This window comes from Centroberyx affinis, unplaced genomic scaffold, assembly GCF_046629955.1.
Source record: "Centroberyx affinis isolate AG114_WGS23_722 - 3 ecotype Tasmania unplaced genomic scaffold, CSIRO-AGI_Caff_v1 ptg001434l_1, whole genome shotgun sequence".
Taxonomy (NCBI): Eukaryota; Metazoa; Chordata; class Actinopteri; order Beryciformes; family Berycidae; genus Centroberyx; species Centroberyx affinis.
The window spans coordinates 116,924-138,952 of NW_027279909.1; the positions used below are offsets into that span (position 1 = coordinate 116,924).

Genomic DNA, 22,029 nt, shown 5'->3' on the forward strand with positions numbered 1-22,029 from the left:
CTCAAATCACATAAATCAAATGCCGGCGATGTTAAGTAGGCTTTACAAACACACAGACTTCACTGTAATTAACACGAGCATGCATGCACAAACATGACACACACAGAAAAGAGAGAATCCAGGAGAGATATATGAGTAAGACAGAGATATCTGAGCGAGAGCGAGATGCTTGAGCGCACATTGTATTGACCAGCTCCTCCCTCCTCAGAGGTCACTTCCCCTGCAGGGTCGGCTATATCAAACGTCCCCTAGAAAGAATTCCATCGGAGAGGAAGCTGGCCTTTCTGTGGTTTCCTGTGCCTGTCAGTGTCCGGCAGCCCCTCATGGAGGAAACGCAGGCTGACTGGGCGCTGAGAGTGGGCAGCTGGGCAGGAGAGCAGAACCAGATGAGAAATCCCAACTATGCACAGTAACAACAATCAGCAGAGAGCTCGGCTAACCACATAACAGACGGCTAACCAGACGTAGCCTAACAGCGTCTGGGAGAGGAGGCGCTATGCAGAGAAGTCCCACACTTTAGCTTTAAGGGTGGCGAAATATTTATTTTCTCTAATAACCAGGAGTTAACCATATATTTGACTTGCTAGTTTCCTATGGGAGCAGTTGGATATTTGTCTCCATTTGTCTTATTTGATGGTGCTGCAAGGAGGGTAGTGACAGTATATTGTTTCCTTTATATGAGACAGGCAAAACAGGAGGAGGCTGAGCATTAGGTCAGCAAAACCTCAGTCCCACGGTGTCAGCCTGCAGCATCTGTCTGTGTGTGTGTTTGTGTGTGTGTGTGTGTGTGTGTCATAAAACCACATCAAACTGAGGTAGCCTGTAAAGTGAGACTGCAGGAGAGGCAGGAAACACCCACAGAGTCTGCGTGAGTGCACAAATGTACAGTATTTACATGTGTGTGAGTGAGTCTATCAGTCTGTATTCTCATCAGCAGGATGTGAGCTTGTGGTTTCCCCTCTCCCCCCCTCCTCCTCCTCACTCCTCTGCTCTATCTGTCTCTCATCTCTCTTTATCTGAGGCATAATTGCATCAGCATGTCCAAACAGGATATGGGAAGGGGAGAGACAGTGACCGTTATATTTTCCGCATTGGTACCATGTGAAGTCCTCGGTGACCCTCCTGGTTGTGCGTCTCTAGACTCACCAACAGAGTTTAATATTAGAGTGGGAACAGAGAGGAATGGTGCGAACTACAGCGAGAAGCAGATCTGAGAACGCTACTCTGAAAATACCAGAGGCTGGCCTAAGGGATGTATGATGAAGGAGGAGGGAAATGAGAGAGAGAGCAGAGAGAAACTGAGAAATGGAGAAATAAAGAAAACAGCAGGGGGTTGTTCATACAGAGAGATAGAGAGAGTGGGAGATGGAAAGATTTGGTGAAATGTTGTGTGAAACTGTAGTGGAGCCACATCTCCTCATTAGCTGCACCTCGGGTTGTACTCTTCCACATGACATAAGTGTCATTATTTATGTGAACGTCAAAAGTCAAGCCGCAAATAATTAGTTCAGCGCAGTGCTTCCTAATTAACTGTGTTGTGAGTGTGTGAGTCTTCAGTCCCCTTGTGATATAACCCTTCACTCTCACACACACACACACACACACACACACACACACACACATCATACAATTATAACCATATACAGACGCCACGAGGCACCTTAGCAATGACAACAGTAGAATGAATGAAATGCTGCCCAAGCCTGTTAATAGGGGTCCATTCTAAAGCGCCCACTCTGTTAACCACATACTTGAGTTCAGCAGGGACTGTCACAGACTCCCTTTGCCTCCAGAAAAGGCTCAGATAACAGCCTGCGGCCTGAGTCAGTCCACTGAGCGTCTCTTTTATAGCTAGCAGCACTCAGCAGCTGCTTAGGGAGGCACTAGTTGTGGCCCCCGCTGGGAATATGAAAACCCCATTTGAAGCGCAGCGCTTTTTTGCAAGAGTTGAAATGTTTCTTTTTTTCTTTTATTATTATTTTTTTTAAGTTTCAGCACCCAGCACACTGAATACTAAATGCAAGCTCCGTTCTCAGTGCTGTCAAATGTGAAAAACATGCTCAGGGCCTTTAAAAGTGAGCCGTTTCCATGGAGATCAAGGAGCGTAAGAAGCCGCCGCTGTAAAGTGAGGTCCTGAGTGGACATGTTGCTAAATACCCTCGCTAAGTGCACTGATGACGGTGCTGCAGGAGGATGCTAAACCACATCATAAACTGCTAGCCGCCAACTTCAGAGTGCATGGTCCCCTCTGCCCCTCTGTCCTCTCCTGTCCGGCCCCGGCCCCTCTTCTCTCCTCTCTCCTCTTCCCCATTTCTCCCTCCATCCCCTCCCTCCCCCAACAGGTTTTAAGCTCCGCCACGACATGTGACTGCATTAATCTCCCCTCCTCACCCTCTCTCCCTCCCTCCCCCCAGTTGCGGATTTGACACAAAGCCCTGTGATTTGGTGCATCAGTTGATGATGTGATATGCTAAGCTGTGGATTGAGAGAAAAAAAATATCAGATTGCTCTGCCGCCGAGGCCGTGTGTGTTTGTGTACGTTTCTGTGTGCGTTGGCGAGCGAACAATTGCACACCGTCCAGTCCCAGATAAGATAGCACACTGCAGGAGCTGCCACCTGTCTTTGCATTCGGGCTAGTTTCACACCAAAAGTGCAGTTAGGTGCCAGAGTGCATGAGTGGCGGGACAAAGAACAAGAGCACATGATGGCTGAGCAGAGGGGTTAGTGGGTTCACTGCACTGAATAGGGCCGACTCTGGCATTTTACAGTATCCTGTACTGTAGCAATCCCTGTGCCAACTGCTGTGACAGTTCAGACAAATAAACTTTGGAGTCTAATGTGCAGTACAATGGAAATCTTTTAACGAGGACACACAACTACACTGCAACAGCCTGCTTTCTTTTTCTTTTTTTTACCTTACAACCATCTGAAAATATCAATGCTTGTGTCATTGACAATGATAGATATTTTACCAAGATATTATTGATCACAAGCAAGAAGGCAATAACAAGAAATTGGTATAAGACTGAACCCCCTACTATAGAACAATGGTTAGAAATTATAAGAGAGATTTATACTACGGAAAAAATGACCTATCGGCTTAGAGTGAGAGAAAATGTTTTTGTTAGTAAATGGAAGAAATGGATGATTTATGACACAGTGGAAACTGCTTATGGACTAACTGATATATAAATTTCAAGATACTGGATTTGTATACACCCTTCTTTGATAATGGACACTTGTAACCATGGCTGTTTTGTTTTTGTTTTCTGTTTATTTTGTTTGCTTCTGTTTTCTTTTTCTATCTTTCTGGTTGTAAAAAAGTCAGAAGTCAACATGCACAATACTTTTGGTTCTATGCAGAAACAAAAACTCAATAAATATTAAAGTTTAAAAAAAGAAAATATCAGTGCTTATTGAAGGATGAGATGAACAGTAGATAAGATATAAAAGTCCTTCAATGAGACATTTAGATTTGAGTTTTGTGTCATGTTATTGTCCACATTTAGTAGTCACATACAGTGCAATGTTCACCCCCACTCCTCTGAACAAAGGGCAGAGGGGAGCAGAGGGGAAAGTGGGTCAACCTTTCACATTGTAGAGGTGGCAGATGCTGCTCTGAACGGCACCAACAAACACACACTGTACACACATCCGTATGCATGCTCACACACATACACTGAATAAAAAAACAGGGTTCAGAGTTAGACCTGAGAGATACAATTGATTACGTAAACACACACTCACACACACGCAGATACAAAGATAGACAAAACATACATAATGTGCCCACACACATCATCACATACATAACCAACAAAAATACTGTATCACCACACTGACTATAACACTGCCCCACCACATTCCCAAAGCCCTCTTCTGTTTGAAAGGCTATCTGTCTGAGGTACTGACCATTTCTGACCTTCTCTGTTCATTTTTCTCTCCCTCTCTCTCTCTCTTATCCACACACACAGACAGACACAAACACACATTCCTGGCAACTCTTTTATCTAGCTGCTACTGCAGCAGAGAAGCACTCTGCCATCACCACGGAGACAGCAGGCCTCACCATAACAACCACTGAATGGAAACTACGACGATGAGCCCCCCTCTCTCTATTATCACCCTCTCTTTCTCTCCTGTCCTTCCACTAAGCACACATTTAAATACGCATTATGGATGGACAGCTATGCATGTAGATAAGATGTAATGCTAAAATGTTTCAACAGGATATAATGGCATACACACACAGATAATCTCAACGATGAGAATAACAAACATTCTCATCGGTAACATCATCCGTAACAGCAACAACAAGCAAGAACAAGAAATACAGGAACAACAGCAACACCATCAGCAGCTATTAAACAACAAGAGTGTGTCTGTACCTGAAGCTTCATCTTCCAACAGGAATTCATGGCTGGATCCGGAAGCCACCCTCACACACACACACACACACACACACACACACACACACACCCTCACACAGACAATGGTTCCTGGGGGAGGTTACATGCCCCCTCTGTAAATCCTCGAGGTGAGCCGAGACGGAGAGAGAATAAAGCCTCGGCAAATACGGAAGTGGAGCGGCGGCGACAATGTCAGCCGTCGCCGTGGTGACTGCAGCTACGCCGGCACAGCACGGAAACAAAGACAGACAGAGGCAAAAGATAGAGAGATGGCAGAGGGAGGGAGAATGAGAGGCTGCCCTACATTTCCTTCACACACACACATATACACAGAGGCAGAGCTATGAGCTGCTGCTGCTACTTGTCCGGGCTTGCTCTCCCTCTCACTGCACACACACACACAGAAACACACACACAGACACACACAATACACACACAGACAGCCAATCCGGTATTGTAATCCCATTGGCCAAGCTACCACTTCCTCCAGCTGATCTTGATGAGAGGAGGGGGGGGGAGGGGCAAACTGTTGTTGAATCATTCATGAGAGGGAGGTGGTGTCCTTTAAATAGACTCCCTCTGCTTTGCTCACTGAGCTTAACCTTAAAGCACCTCCCCCTAACTCTCCTTAAGCTCTATGGCTTCACACCAAACACATGCATACACGCACACACACACACACACACACTCACACCGCTTCCTCCTCCTGAATCTCCAAACCATGAACCGGTCAGTTGCTGAAACTCTCCGATGTGCAAACACACTCCATTATCGCCGTCCACCAATAGCAGAGGCCGTTGCTGCTGGCTCCACCAATCCCCAGCAGGCACTGAGGGGAGCCAGGGAAGCGAGGTGGAGCAGAGATGACAGAGGGTAATTTATTACACACATCCTCACAGCTGTATCCAAGGGCAAACCTGGAGCACAGCACAATCACTCACAAGGTGAAACACACAACTACAGGCAGAGGTTCGCTAATACACACCGATGAAATTGTTCTCTCTCTCGTACATTTATGAATCATTTAGCAAACAATGCTACGTTTTATTATTGTCGTTACGGTGCGGCTGATGGATGACTCTGTTTGGTGAAACTGAGAATGAGACCAGAAGCCAATAACAGGGAAGGCGCTGCCAGATTTGTGATTGATATGAAAGCCAGCCGTGGAGGGCAGAGATAAACAAACAATCATCGAATACGGTTTGTTAATTACGGCACTCTAAACACACTGAAACATGCACACATACCACAGCATTCAGCAGCACATCAGCATGATGTTGCAGCCTGCACTTAAATTCCACTGACACAAACACACACACACACACTTGTGAGGAAAAAGGTTCCCATGTCCCACAAGACTCAGCTGTGGCTTAACCGAGTACTGAATCTGCAGTCAGATCACAGATATGATTGGTGTAGCAATGTGTGCGTGTGTGTGTTTGGCAAGAGAGAGAGGAAAGACTGACTGAGACCAAAGTAAAATTTTACAGCAACAGTCTGAAAAAGAGAGATAAGTGAGAAGAGAGGATACACACACACACATACATGCATACACAAAGACACATATACACATGACACACATACATGAATATTGCACATGTGTAGCACTTATTTTACAACAGTTTACAATCCAAATACATATTTATACACATGTACATATTGTATATATGTGTATTTGTTTAAATAAATGTAGCCACTTTTCTCTGAACATTTTGCTAGATTAAACACTTGACAGAGAGAGAGAGAGAGAGAGAGAGAGAGAGAGAGAGAGAGAGAGAGAGAGAGAGAGATGAGGTGATGTGATGCTTATACTGTCCACTAGACTGAGGACAGGTCAGGGCTTTCCCACTGGATAATGAGCTCACTTTCATTGAGTAACACTGCTTAAACGGCTTTGGCCTCTAAATGCAGTCTTGCAGCTGGGCCTCCTCGTGGACTTTGGCCAGGTGACACAGCGAAGAAATTTTTAATTTCTGCACAACAGCCCAATAACAGCCTTTACTCACAGCTCTTTTTGCATACAGAAAAATGCTCCACTGGAACTGTTATGGCTTTTGATAAGGCCATTTTCTCCCTTGTACCTCCAGCACTGAATAAAAACTCTTTCTAAACAAAAGGAGCGCTGGTACGGGTCCCAGCAGTATGAGGCCTAGTTTGGAAATGAGCAGCGTGAAACTGGAGCCAGGCAGCATTTTAGAAATGAGGCAACAGCAGGCAACAATAGAAAGAATGAGCTGCTGATTTCACTGAGGCCGTTTGTATAACTAGCTCCTGAATACATTTACACTGACACGGTTTCTGAAGGTGAGGACGCATCTAATTTACAGCGCTGCAACACAGTGTCTGTACTCCAGTCACCTCAGCAAGAGAAACCCTTCCAGGCACGCTCTAAGACAAACTAATGCCAGTATAATCCAGTCATCAAGCCAGTCTCAAAAAACAGGCCGGTAAGATTTGCCCCTTGGCAACAAAGCGGGACAAAGAGGAAAGATTATTAAGCCAAAGTGAGAATAGGCTACTGCAGATGATGCAAGCCTAGCTGTCTGTTCTCAGCCAGCTAACTGCCCATCACTTTAATGAAACATACTGTAACAAGCAGGTGATCCTTCAGCACACGTTGACAGCCTCTCTGCAGGGCCTTCGAAGGTAAAGCCAAGGAAAAGGTCTGTATTAAATGTTGAGTATAGTATGGCAGTTGCGCTGATTATAGCCCCTGTCCATGGTCAATTATATGCTCATAACCTTCAGAAAAATATCAATCAGAGCTAATGTAAGTTGTATCTGCAGTTATAGCCTAGTCAACACACACGCTCTTAGCCTGATTGAGTATGCGGCAAGGCAGTGGGAGCACAGAATGCACGAAACTGTGCAAATGAGCTGCAGACCCAGGAGGAGCAAGGATGGAATATTAGAGAGATGGATGGAGGGGAAAAAACAGGAATTTAAGGCAAAATGGGAAAGGACAGAGAGAGAGACGGAGACAGAAAGAGAAAAAGAGAACTCTGACAGTCTGATTTCTACTGAGGGAGAAACATGTCAGATATCCCACCGGGCGTGAAATTGAGCTGTAATAGCCCTTTCAGTTCATATTCAAATACAGTCATGCATACTGATAACTACAACACTACAGCTTGTCTGCCTGCTGCACGTTTCAATCAAATCTACCTCAAATTAAGAGGAGGAGACAAGAGGTTAGAGAGAGAGAAGAGAAGAGGCGGTTGAATGGGCCGTGCAAAATCAAACACAAACTCTTCACAAATTAATTTCAAAATATTCCGCTGCCGCATAGTCCGTAAAATGTCGAGCAACCGCGCAGTTCCCCTTTGCTACTTATCCGCTGTAACCATATGCATTGCTTTGATCTGGGGCTTTGCTTTTCATTTGCATATCCCTGTGTAACGCAGCGGAGGATGGTGTCTGGGCCTCGTGCGTTCATGGGACATAATCTCCAAATCAGAATACACGCACACAAGCACTCAGCGGCTGCGGCCCGCTACACAATGCCACCAATTCATCCCAAAATAACAAGTGGCTGACTGCAGTAGTTTTATTGATCTGCGGCACTCCCCCACCACCACCCGCTCCCCTCTCCTATCTCGCCATCTTTTCCATTTTGACACCCAATGGAGCACATCCATCTAAACCTGTGAAAGCCAATGGGGATGTGTGGCGATGGGCTCCCGCTGTGTGCAAACGTGACAGTCAGCAGGGGGAAAATGGGAGGCGGGGGGGGGGGGAAATGGGAGGCGGGGGGGGGGGGGGGGCTGCAAACTTTGGAGTGACCTCTTTCTGAGAGCTGCACTCAGAGGCTATTTCTGTCCAGGCTGCCAGGCTGGAGATAGGAGTCCGGAACCGGGCAGTATGCAGCATGCGGATCACCTGTTTACGGTGTGTTTATAACCTCTTCCTAAAGCCAGAGGCACGATTACCAAACACATCACCGATCACAACAGGTGACGTCGAATATGTTACCAATTAGCAACATTCAGACTGCCGACTAGGCCTGTGATCTCAACCAAAATTATCTCGACATACGATATCGTCTTGATAAACATTAAAAGGATGAAAACTTTGAAAACAGTACTGTAGTATGCTTCCATTACTTTAAAACTAATTTATCATATCAGTCACAATACATTTGACTTTTTTCTTAACAAACAGAATTTTCAAAATACTGGTTTAACTTACAACACAAATAAAAATCCAAATAACAGCATCTAAAATGCAAATGCAAATAAAGTGCTACTGGCTTGCATCCATTTTAACTCAGTGAACAACATGAAACAGCATAAAATAATTAATTATAGCACTGCCCCTTTTTGGGAAAATGAAACGGACGAGAGCTGCAGTGGTCACGGTAATAAAAATTAGTGCCGGTGTCATAACCCTTATTGTTTTTTACCGTGATATATAGAAATACTGGTCCCATCTTGTCCCATCCCTACTGCCGACAAGACGTCTATGTGTGAACGACCCACAGCGTTAATACCGACTAAAGATGTAGATGCTTTTCTGTTATGCAACCATCTCATCCCCTGAGGGTTGCATCAGGACAGTGAGCGACGCATTAGCAATTCCCCCAGGAAAATTAAAGAGATGGATTATTCAAGAAGTGGACATTCCAGTTTTGAATGTGTAGGACCCATTGTGTGAACTGAATTGGTATGGCTGCTTTCGCCAAATTATACACTGCTGTTAACGGGGCACCCCCAACTTTGGGGTTTGTTACATAACCGGCTTCACCCCACAGGGTTTTATCAGGACACTCAGCCATTTAACAAGGGTTGCTGAGAGGCTTCACATAGGCTTCCTTCAGTACAGTGCAGTATAGGTCTATATCAGCAGTGAGTGATTCACTAACTGTGCCATAGAGCAGAACGCAGAAACATGGTCATGGTCAGGGTCACAGTGGCTTATCAGTACAGGGGTTTGTAGTACAATACAATCACATAAAGTAGAGACTGCATGTGGTTTTACTGTAATATCTCTTAACGAGAACTAATGACCAACAGTTGAAATTGTCGATAGCCAGTAAAGTATCAAAGTCCACAGTGCTAGAAACATTTTAGTACCTAGAGTAATAAATTCACCAGCCTGCTCCCAGGCATTATTTGACAGTGTGAGAGACAAAAATAAAAGGTACAGTACATGCAATTTTGGAAAACTGGCAGAAAAAGAATACATTTATCTGGTTCTCCAATTCAATAACAACCAAGGAAATTGTTTTCTCTGTTTCCTCTGTCTTTCAAAGACAGGAAAATATGAGAAACATGATGCGCTCGGCATGTGTTTAATCATGACGGATGTCTCTAGAAAGTGTTTTGAAATATGCAGGTGATGTATTGACAGTTGTAGTGAATAACAATCACTTGGATGGTAAAGCACCGCAGCCTGTGAGAATTTCAAAGCAGGTCAGGCCATGGAAGACTGATCTTAGGCTCTTTAATTATTTCCCCACAGAGCCGAGTGGAGGTGGTGTTTCATGTTTGTTATTTTAATGCGCGCTACCATCCACACATACTACATGCACATGACCACACACACACACACACACACACACACAAATGCACATACAAACACACACACACAATGGCACATTAAAGTGATGTGCTGGCCAGCAGCCAATACAGCCCTCTCATCCAAGTTCAGCCAGCATCAAGGCCTATCTGCGGTGGGACAAAAAACAAAAAAAACTCAACTGCAGCGTTTACTGCGTAGACTTTATTGACTCTATCATTGTCCACATCAGCACCTGGGGCTGGTGATAACCTTCTAAATGAGATAAGTATTCGACTGGAGCACAACGGTGTGTAAGGAGCTGAGGACGACAGCAGATGCTGGCAACAGACATGGATCCTGCTTTACACTTTAAGCAGGATGGATCGATGAGGCCTAAGTGCTTCTCAAGTTGCAGCAGAGTGCTACCCGGTATGACAAAATCACACTCACTTAATGAAATCTCCATGCATAGATGTGTGCGTTTGAAGAGTGGAAGAGTCATCAAAGCTATTGAGATGCAGACAGCGGCCCGGTGCCGGACGCTGGAGTTCACTGCACTTTTGGACTCCTGACCCGGCTGACCCAATGTCTTCAGCATCAGACAATTAGCCTGTCTAGGGTTGAGGGAGAAAAAAAAATACATACTACGCTGTTAAAACATCACTTCAAACAACAGCATACACAGAGAAAATTCAAACTAAATGACAACAAATGTACCTTGTTTGCAAATTCCTCATACTGACAGAAGGAAAGTAATTATGGTAGCTGGATGGACGTCTTTGAAGTGAAATCAATGGGCTGCTTCAGCCGTGTCTCCAATAGACTTTAGAAGCCTGATGAGGGCAATTAAGATTAGCAAGATGCTATCATGTCTCACTCAAATGAGAGGGGAGCATGAACAGTTTTAAGGCCAGCGTTGCCTTTTCAGAGCTTCTCAGTCTTTACATGAGAGAGAAGTGGACAAGGCTATAGATGTATAATTTTGCTAAAGCTTTCACTATCCGCACGCATCACCGCAGGAATGACTTGAGTAAAGAAACCCACCATGCATCCCCCTCCTCAATATCCGCCTCCCTCGCGTTTGGCCCTTGTCCACTAGTTATGACATCATCAATCATCACCCGCTGGTTAGCAGATGGTGCCCCATTACTGACCCCTGACAGATGGAGAAGTCTGTGTTGCATGTATAGTGATTAGGGTATTTAACGCACAGACACACACACACACACACACACTACAATGATATCATCTTAAACCACAGCCATCCTTTTCCTTTTCCCTTGTCCAAATATCTGACAGAATTTCTGGGTTGCAAGCGGCTTCCCTGCAGGATGTGGCTCTCAGCGGGGATTGCTGGCAGACAAACAAAAAGACCCTGGAGTTAAGAAGCTACACCTTCTGCATCCAACCTCCAACAGCTGAACAGGTCAGAATAAAAACTCAGTGCAGTGTTTACCAAGCCTAGGTTGTTGGATCAATATAAAGTATGAAGATACAGGCCTGATACTATGCTGAAAAATGTAGAACTGCTTTAGCAGATGTCTACTCTCCATATCTAAACAGAAACCATCATGCATGTCTTCACACTCGTGCTCACACACTCACACATGCAGCCAAATTTACAGCATAAATAATTCCTCAACGTCCTACCATCGGAGGACAGCTCCTTCACAGATGTCTTGTTTTGCCGGTGAACAAAAAGATTACAGTAAACAAAAACACCTCTGACAATACTATTTTTTTTTCCAACTAAGAATGCTTGTAGCACTAGATGCTTTGATGTATACCAGTGGGATGCAACTTTATTCACTCTTCTCCTCTACAGTACCTCAGGTAAGTAACCTTGGAACTACACACCCTCTCTCTCCCGCCTCCATGCGCTGTATGATGGATGAAGAATGGAGTAATGAATCCCTACCCTTCACTCCCTCCAGTACAATCCTCCACCCACCCACTGCAATCCCCATTTAAGGTCCGGTCTCATTTGGCTCCCAGAGAAATACGGTCCAGAGCAGTGGCAATTTGCATTTAAAGGCTGTTCATCTTACATGCCTCATGCCTGCAACTGAACGAAAGGTAGATTTGCATTTTGAATGCCTGAAAATCAAAAGCTCAAAATGTCAATCAAAAAAGAGGCACTGGGAGCAAAAATATTTTTTATTTAATATGCTGCATCCTCTAGCACTTCTGTGCAATTACGAAAAACGATAACAAGCTAGATCCACAGAGTCCACAAAGTTGGAGAAGGTAATGAGAACTTCACACAGTTTGTTTCAAACCATCCATGTGACCAAATGAGATTACACTGACTACAGACTTACTGTAGGAACCCATCATACAGGTTTGGAAGCAGGTTGCCATCTAGTTTTACTACCACTACCATGCAGGGACAGAGAGCAGCAGAGGGGAAGCTCAGCTCAGCTCAGACACACTGCCTGCTCCACTGCCCCCTGCTGCCCCGGCCCTGCACATACCCTCCACTCTACTCTGCTGTCATTCCACCTTGCACACAGTGAAAGAAAAACACTTTTCTTGGAGTCACAGCACATTCCAAGCAAAAGTAAATATACGAGCGGCGTGGACTTTACGAAACAAAGCAGTGAAAGCAAAGATGATACAAAGCAATACAGCGCAAACATAGGAAAACGGTACAATGCAGTAATAGAAGAAGTGACTGATTGAATACAAGAAATTCAAGTATTTCAGCAGAATCACAGTATTGTATTAGCAGGGATTACGTTGGGTACAGGATGTGGGTATAAAGTTACTGGTGGCTCATGCTGTATCTCTGAGTCACAAAGTCCACGACTCACTGTGACCCTCCAGTATAATCATGTCAAGGTAACAAGGCCCTCCCTTCTCTCCAAACTGCCATTCTTCTTCTCCGCCGCAATCACAAGCACAACAGTTGCATTCTGAACATCCCACAGCAAACCCACATTCCCGTCTCAGCCGTGTCAAACCGCAGCCTAGCTTTCCGCATCCCGTCGCCTTGTTAAGAGCGTGTCACCTCCGCCGCCAAACCTGATTGACGGGTGACAAGGCGGCTGCCTCGTACATGCCAACTATCCCGCGTCTCGTCAGCGCGCTTGTCCCATAGCGTCTCCATATGGGTTGAGCTCCTGCAGCGTTGCTCAGGATTGTTCCACGCCACATGGCACAGCTGTGTGAGGCTCACAATGAGGGCGCAACAAGCTGTTGTGACTGCTCCGGAGGCTTGCTGTTCATTCAGATAAGATTTTTATGACATTGTTAGATGGTAGAGAGGCAGAAAAAATGGACGAGAGGCTGGGCATGGCATGAGTCTTGAGCTTGATTTGAACCCACAATGCCATGTGTACACGCTATACATTTTGAGCCACCTAAACGTCCCTCTGGAGGGCGGTTCTGACTGTTACAGCAACAATGTCACACTCAGAAATACCATATTCCATGGCTGTGGCTGCTGTCATAAGTAGAGAAGACTGCAGAGCCGAGGCTTACATGCGGTAGTGTGTGAGGTAGCTCCCCAGGACATAGAGGGTGTCTCTCTGAAAGAAAACTCTACAGCACATCAAACCTGTCACTATTAGCCCTCACATTCACAGAAATGATCCACTTCACCTCAGGTTAGGAGGGAGAGAGAGAGAGGGAGAGGGAGAAAGAGAGAGAGAGAGAGAGAGAGAGAGAGAGAGATGAGGAGCAAAGGCGAGTAAAGCAGCAGAGTGCATTTAACAGCTGGTCTTTTGAAGTGATAAGCATGAAGTTGAAATCCCAGTGCTCCCAGGCAGTCCACACTTCAACCTAACTCTCCCTTGCTTTTTTCCTCCATTTCCATCTCCCACTGCTCCCATCTCAAACATCTTTTTGCTAGTCTCCCTTGCCTCCTCTACACGCTCTTCCTCTCTACTTTTCTCTCCCTTCATCTTCATATGCATCTCCGTCTCCCCACACCTCTCCCTCTCCAACCCCCCCCCCCCCCCCCCCCCCACACACACACACACACTCCATCCTCAAATCACCTCTCACTTCACCCAACCACTGTTTGTTTGGCCAGCTATCCGTCTGTGTACAGACAGCTTTAACAAATATCACCGGTAAAGGGGTGTTTCCACCAGACATCGGGTTGAAATCAGAGCTGACAGAGGGAGCAGATGGTGATATTTTCCCGATGACATGTTTTGGCTTCTCCAGCGATTCTCCACTACCTAGTTCCATCCATCCCTATCCGTCTCCCTCTCCCTCATCGTACTCGCGGCCCTACGCGATAGATTAGACAGCCTTTAGTGAAGTTTACTGCCTTGTGAGGCGCCTGCTCCCTCCTTTCAGCCCAGAGTCAACAGCGTTACGCAACACAAGCCGCTGGCAAACGGTTCTACACAGACACAGGAACCGCCTTTCATGCAAACACATTAATTGAACGGGGCTCGTTCTGTTCCAAAACTCATAAAATAAAAACCTTTTCCTCCTGTTTTTGCAGTAAATCATTAAGTGGTGATTACTTATTCATTTCATTTTGATAAGCTTGTTTGTATTGCGCGTCTCGGAGACATAAGCAGCCATTTAGGTTGCGAGAGATCTTGGGGAGAAAAGACATCAAGTCGCTAATCAACGGGGATATCCAATCCCCCCAGGAAAGAACAGTGACAACCCTTTTATGGAAACTGCATCTTTCACATTCTCCTCATGCATACAAAGCGGCTCTTTCCCCAGCTAGAGTTTCGGCTGTTTATTCAGTAGAGTAATCCAGCTCCCTGAGAGATCAGCAGAGGTCTATATGTTCTGTATTCAGTCAGAGAGCCTTGAGCGGCTAATAGGAGGACAACATCAGATCCTCTCCCGCCAACTCTCTCCCTCTAATACGCCATTGTCCTCACTCACTTCCTTGTCATCACAGATCGTTGTCTGTGTGTCATGGCACAGACATATCAACTTCCCATCATACGGCAGGTGGCTGGCTCCATTCCTATGTGTGTGTGTGTGTGTGTGAGTGTGTCTGTGAGCACACTCAACAGGTTAGCTGCCAATCCAAGAGAAAAATCCTGTTCCCTTGCCCAGATCCGCACACTTCCTGTCATGTGTCAGTGTGCGCACAGAATGAGTCCAAAGACAGCAGACTCTGTTCTGCATCAACAACTGTGGATGACGGCCATCTCTCCCAAATCACACACAGACACACACACACACACAAATATAGACAAATAAAGTGTATACTCACAGGCAGTACTTTGCCCACACCATTAGCTGTCATTGTTGACTGTATATGTGCTTTGAAGTTATAGTTTCCCATGCACTGCTTCAACAGATTCCTAATCTGACCTCAGACTATAACTCTTGTCTGTTGTCTCATATAAACACAACATCTAAAGGCTTTGTCTTTCCCAGAAGTTCAGCAACTGCAGCCCAGCCCTCTAGCTTGTGTGGTAATCACCACTGACACAAACAATGTGTGTACGCATGTCTGTGTATGCGTGTGCACAAAGCATTCCTGAAAATTTGCGCTTAAGATAAACAATGTGTGTTTACATGTGCGTGCCAAAATAGCAATTATAATCCATTTATGTTCACTAACCTTAAAAGCAATCCTTAACTAGATAATGCCAATTTGGAGATGTGTCCATTCCAGGAACATTTTCTTAAATCATATGAAAAGAGAAAGAGCCATTATGGTATCAAATGAAAAGGAGAACACGGGTTGGGAAGCAGCTGAACAATATCCTTGGGAGGTGGTTTCCATGGCGATGACACATTCTCTCTGCCTGCTTGTCCCCTTGCTCATCTTTTCTGAGTGACCTGAGATTTTCATGTCTCACACATAGCACCCTCCTAATCTATTAGCAAGCCTGAGGAAGGCCACAGCCCTGAAAAGACAGGGACAGAAAGAGGAAGAGACAGAGAGAGTGCAGAGAGAGAGAGAGAGAGTGTGTGTGTGTGTGTGTGTGTGTGTGTGTGTGTGTGTGTGTGTGTGTGTGTGTGTGTGTGTGTGTGTGTGTGTGCGCGCGTGCAAGAGAGACAGCCTGATTGCTGTCACCCCTGGCAGTGAGACCTGGGGCAATGGATAATGGAGCAGCCATCAGCATCCTTGGGCCACTGTGTGGAGGTGCTGTGGGTTCAAATAAACACATCAATCAAAATGGCTGAGGCCTGACAGCAAGTATCCACAGCTCCTGCACTTACAAATGGGCTTCACCTCGCTTTCAGAAGACAGGCATTTTTTTTTTTAGATGCAGGCTACTCTGGCAAATGCTACAGATTTGCAACATGTGACACTGGTTTGGACGGTGGACAGAGTCAGTCCTTGGAGAATCCTCCACCTGAATACTCACTGAAGTGGCACAGAGCAAAGCCACAACGCTTCGGGCCCATACAACATCTGACAGATCCGACAGAGGCAAAGCTGAGACACGTCTGTGGCAAAAAAAAAAGAAAACACAAATATTTCTCCACATTCTGCCTCTGCTGCTTCGGGCTTGCCAATACTACTCTTATTTAAAGTCTTTGCTCCGTTACTACGGCAACGACATGTGCCTCTCTCGCTCTCGTCTCCGCTGACGACGGACCGTAATTGTGCTCTTCTTCGCCTTATCTTTTCATTCTCTCTCTCTCTCTCTCTCTCTCTCCTCTCGGCAGACGGTGGTGAATGTCAAAGCGGGGCCAGAGTCCCCTGTCCTCTGCGGTGCTGAGTGAACGCTTCATGGAGAGGCCGGGCACTCGTGCGTTCATGTGGCGGTGCCGTCCGCAGGCTCGGTGGGGGGGATAAGATGCGCACCATGTGCACGCAATTTCATGGGTTCAAGAGTGGCTCAGGACCTTTGTTGCATGTCATCCCGTCCCTCACTTGTGTATTATTTTTAGCCGTTACTCTCCGTCCTGTGCAGTCCAGTGACGCAGAAAGGGAAAAAAACCTTCAATAACAGTAAAAGAGACCTAGGGTGTGGAATAGTGCTGAAACGATTAGTCGATTAATCAATTAGTGGACGGACAGAAAATTAATCGATTAAAATTTTTATAATAGATTAATCGTTTTAGTCATTTATCAAGTAACAATACCAAATATCTGCTAGTTACAGCTTCACAAATGCTAAGATTTGCTGCTTTTCTCTGTTTCATATCATAAAATTAATACTTTGTGGGTTTTTGGCTGCTGGTCAGACTAAGTCAGCAATTTTAAGAATCACTTTGGGCTCTGGCTCTTATGATGGGCATTTGTCAGTATTTTAATGATTAATCGATTAGTCCAAATTGAAAATAATCATTGGTTGCAGCCCTAGTGTAGAGGCAATGTTTATCCCAAATATATACCTGTAGCAGTAACTTATTAAAAAAGAAGATAAACCATCTATGCCAAAGAGAAGGGAACTGACCTGGAGATACAGCAATGTTTTATTTCTTCTCTCTACAATATGAATCTTTGTCTTGGGACTCTGGCTGTGCGCCTGCTGAAGATGGATTCCAAGATTTCAGGATGTGCTTTGGGCTTCAAGCTCCTAGACATCTGGTATTCTACTGAGGCCATGGGAGCGCTTTGTGAATGTTGTCTTTCTTTTCAACATCAATAGAACAGCTTTTTCCGCCAATAAAGCATCATGGGGAAAAAATTGCATAAGATTAGTCCCCTGATTGAATCTTCTCAGCGCACAGCGGTTTCCTTGTCTGAGGACCTTTCACCTTTGACCTGGAAGCAGACTGGAGGTTAAAGAAGCAAAATGGATTTCTTACTGTTACATCCATCATTCGATCCACAGAGACACAGTCGGGGGAAACCAGATGAAGGAAGAAAGCTAATTAGACTCTTGAGAGGCAGCTGTAGTATAAAGTTATACAACCTGTCTCATGCGAGTTGGAGTTTGAGTTGCCATCACAGCTAATGCACAGAGAGCAACTTTAACACAGGACAGGTGGGCAACAAGGACTATTTTTGAGGAAGATCATTTGAATGGAAACTTAAACTTGTTATCCATGTATTGTTTACACATAACCATAATTACAGCCCCTGTCACCCACCTCTGATATACAGTGTACTTCTCCTGCCTGAAGTCTAAATAACTGGGGCAAAGTGGTGCTGCTTTGTTCCGTCCCGAGAAGAAGTCCTAAATGGCTAAATCAAAGGTAATGGCTGTTTACTCCAGTCCGCCGTGCCACATAAGGCTCTCAGTGCAGCGGTGGAAGGACACAGCCGAGCCACTGTAATCACACAAATGGTAGATCAGAGCAGAGTAGTGACCAAGGACAGAAAGAGAAGAAAAACTGAGGCAGGAGACAAACCTTAGAACTGTTATGGCAATGTAAAGAGAGAGAAGCTACCTACATTATGTGACCATCCATGTTACACAGTGTATTCACCTAAATACACCTCCATCTTATAACACATATTCTAACAAAGTAAACAACTACACAACACAACAACCAACACTACATGAGTATGTGGTGGTGATTGGGCCATCAATTTATGAATGGACAAAGGACAACTTCAAGGTGACAGCTGCCACTCCACCAAAAAATCTTGCCACCCCAGATGTGGAGGTCAGCTGATGTTAAAGTGATTCCTAATGTTCTTCAGCACAATCATTTTGTTCCGATATTCATTATTGCCATATCTCCACTCTGAAATATAAAACCTCTGCAGCCTTGTGGTGAACCGAGCCAACAGAACTGTGTCTAATTCTGGACTTGATTTTGGGTCTTTTGGTGCCATTTCTTCTACGAGTTCCCTACCAAAAGGCAAGTGATGCAAATTCACACATATTTGAGAGGCTAAATATAAAATTGCATAAATATCTATAGAAATTCAGACATAGAAAGACAATCAGTTATGAATTTGGACATGAACAAAAAGCTTAAACCCTTAGATTCCATTTTGTGATATTTGTGATATCTGTAAAATTGTGAATATCTATGCAAATGTGAACTGAATTAAGTGTCTGGAATTGAACAAGGCTTTTGCATCTCAAAACTACATGTGACATCATCCATTTACCATCCAAGATAAGGTGAAAGCGAGAGGCCTACTCAAAGACAAATGGGGCATGATTAATTTATGAGAAACTTAGATGAAAACAGTACAGGATGAATTCTATTCCTTATTGATTATGAGTGGTTGTTTGCATGCTGTCTGGAAGTAGATACAGTTACGCTACATCAAAGAGATGAGCTCAATTTCCCATCAAGGAAAAAAAGGTAATTTTTTATGCTGCAACTTGTCGCTAGCTTAAGGAAAACATTGTGACTATGACATCAAATTAGTCGTAGCTAAATGTTAAGTTGTCAAACTGTTAATGTTAATGTTAGCTAAGGTTACCAAGGCAGCCCCATATCTATCTCTTTGTTGGTGCTGACTGGTGAACATTGTTCAAATCATGTGAAATATAACTAAATGCTATTTGAAGTAGAATGTTATTTCTTTGATATTAAGCGGTTTCAACTGTAATGATTGAATTTAAATCCATGTAGTTTGGGGGCCTTTAGGTTCCTGTTATCTACTTTCTCTCTACTACAATAAACTTTACAAAGCCTCCTCAGACCCCCGCTGTCTCCCAGACATTACAAGGTTTTGTCAAGCTACCTTTATCCTTCCTCTCTCCCTCTTTTAGTGAACTCAAGTGTGGATTCTTCAGAACCGGAAGTCTGCGAGACGAGCAGCAGTGGCCACATGCATTGCACACACACACACACACACACACACACACACACACACACACACACACACACACACACACACACACACACACACACACGGTATAGCACGCTTAATGGGACTGTGTCCTTGTGTAGTGTTGCTCTACTGTGCTTTCAGTGAATAAATAATGATAAATATTATATTGTGGTAAAAGCACTCTATCCTTCAATACACACAAATTACACTCAAGTCTTTTGGAGAAATACTCCCAGTTGAAATTGTATAACATGTCCTTTTAAAACAGTAATAATGCAGTGCTTTCAGTTTAGATAGCCTTTGCGCCCTGTGCTAGTCTAGCAGTACTGTATGACTTCTTTGACTGCTAATAGTCCAGTATTTTTCTTTCCAAGGTTTCCCTGACTTGTTTCTTTTGCTCTTATTAACACTGATTATCGTTTAATGTGTAAAAAGGGCACACAGTTAATCCATGCATTACATTCAACCAGAGACTACAGTGTATTATACAGTGTTATTTGGCTTGAGAGAAGAGTAAATCAGATATGTGGTAATGTGTCTCCCACTGATGTCACTGGAAGACACTCTTATGAAATTCTGTGGATTTATTTAATGAGTCATAGTCAGGGCTATTATTGGGCAAATATAGATTCCTAGTTAAGAAGCTTGAGTTACTTTCTACAGTGAATACGGCTTCTTAGGAATTCATATTAAACAAAACATGCCATTCAAATATCAAGCAATATATCAAATGATATTGTCATTTTATCTATTAAATGATATATTATTGGTTCAAACATCACGTGACACAGCCACCCATATATGTGTTCTTGCCTCTGCCACCCCATGTATAAAACTGGACACAAGTCAAAATAGTTGTAGGACTTTATAGAAAGTGAAAAAGTCAATATTTGACATGTGCAGCAGTTGGGCATCTGCCTCTCCAGACAGTCAGACAGCAGCATGCGGAAGTTCACAGCTTGGTCAGAGTAGTGAATCCATAGCAGAGATTAACAAAGCTAATCTTCCACTGGATAATACCATGAGTGGATGACAGAGGAGGATGAAAAAGGGAGGTGGAGAGGAGTTGGAGGAAGAAGGATCAAGACATTTAGGGAGACACGGATTCCAAAAAGAAAAATGCAGCCTCATGGTACGAGAGTGTATTTGTGAATGGAGGCAGGCAGGCAGCGGCTGAGTGTTCTGGGCCGTGGGAGTCGCAGAGGCCAAATCAACATGTCACAGGCAATTAAGCGGAGCCCTCGAACGACCCACGGAGAAGCTTTCCGGTGAGCGGCGCGGCGGCAGAAGGGTCCGTCTGGACGGAGAACAGAAGCGAGGCCGAGGCAGCAGCCGCTCAAAGACGAGCGAGGACCGGATGATTTAGCCTTTTCATGCGTCTCCTTCCTGGAAATAACTTCATCTGCGTCTTTGTCCCTCAGTCCGTCTGTCTGTCAGTCAGTTCTCCATTTGTTTGCCTGTATAACCACAGTCAGCACTGCCGCAGACATATTCAGAATCTGGGGCAGGAGAAAGTTATGATGTGGGAAAATTAAAATGGGCTCCTTTAAATTTATTCTGGTGAAATTGGCAGCTTTCACAGCTGAGGGTTTTTTGAAGGCGATGTTATGCTGCACATTCTGTCCCTGCAGCGTATGGTGGGCTGAATAAAATACTGTAAATTAGTAGGTTAAGATCTTAAAATCTGTTGGATTAAGCTATACAATAGTTCACATAACACGTATAGCCGTGAGATTATCATCCTGAAAATGTGGCAGCCCTGAGAGAAAATTTGAACGGCATTGCGCTATAGCACACAGCTTCAAGTAAGGACCTATTTCGCTGCCGAGTCATCTTTCTTAAGATGTTAATTTGCAACTGTGAAAGTGAGTATGTGTTGAGTGTGTGTCTGAAAACACTGAGGAGGTGGTGGGAAGCAGTGGACCAGGGGTTAATTAGAAGATATCATCTCCTCTCAGCGTGTCCTTCTGCTAATAGCCGCTCTTCCGAAACCACAAGTTGAAACACACACAGGGACGAACACGCCCACTCACACTGTCAGAAAGGGAAGCAGTAAGAACCTTCCTTCCACTGTTTCATACAATATTGTGCCAGCACATACAGCAGCTAAGAGGACTATAAATATTTGCTGGCATTCCTCTCAAACACAGTTCTATTTTCTGCTGGCGTGGGTCAACTATAATAGTGTGTAAACCTCAATATCAAGCACACAATGTAAAATTACCTGCAGAGCAATCACATCGCCTTAAGTCCTAATGAAATCTTTAACAAGGTGAATGCAAAGTCCTTCCTCGCAGCAGTGGAAGGTCCTCAAAGGCCCGGCCATCATGTCGGCTCCTCCACATTTAATTATGTTTTTTAGCACTTCAACCTCAAGTGGCTCAGCGCAGCCGCGTCCTCAGGGAGCTCCGCACAAGACCTGCACAGACGGGCTGACTAACAACACCAGCTGCTGGCGTGTGTGTGTGTGCGTGTGTGTGTGTGTGCGT

The 22,029-nt window shown here is 44.6% G+C and overlaps 1 protein-coding gene across 3 annotated transcripts in view; it reads right to left on the bottom strand.

Annotated features, from left to right (window-relative positions):
• Window positions 1-22,029, bottom strand: part of marchf8 (membrane-associated ring finger (C3HC4) 8) — a 77,666-nt gene that overhangs the window by 30,157 nt on the left and 25,480 nt on the right. Inside the window, exon 1 of one of the 3 annotated variants that reach the window (XM_071526617.1) lies at window positions 4,390-4,855. The exons of the other annotated variants lie outside the window; for them this stretch is intronic. Within the exon in view, the coding sequence (XP_071382718.1) occupies window positions 4,390-4,419 (30 nt within the window). The 5' untranslated portion in view covers window positions 4,420-4,855. Of the gene's footprint in view, window positions 1-4,389; window positions 4,856-22,029 lie in introns of those variants that run through there. 3 annotated transcript variants of the gene reach the window in all.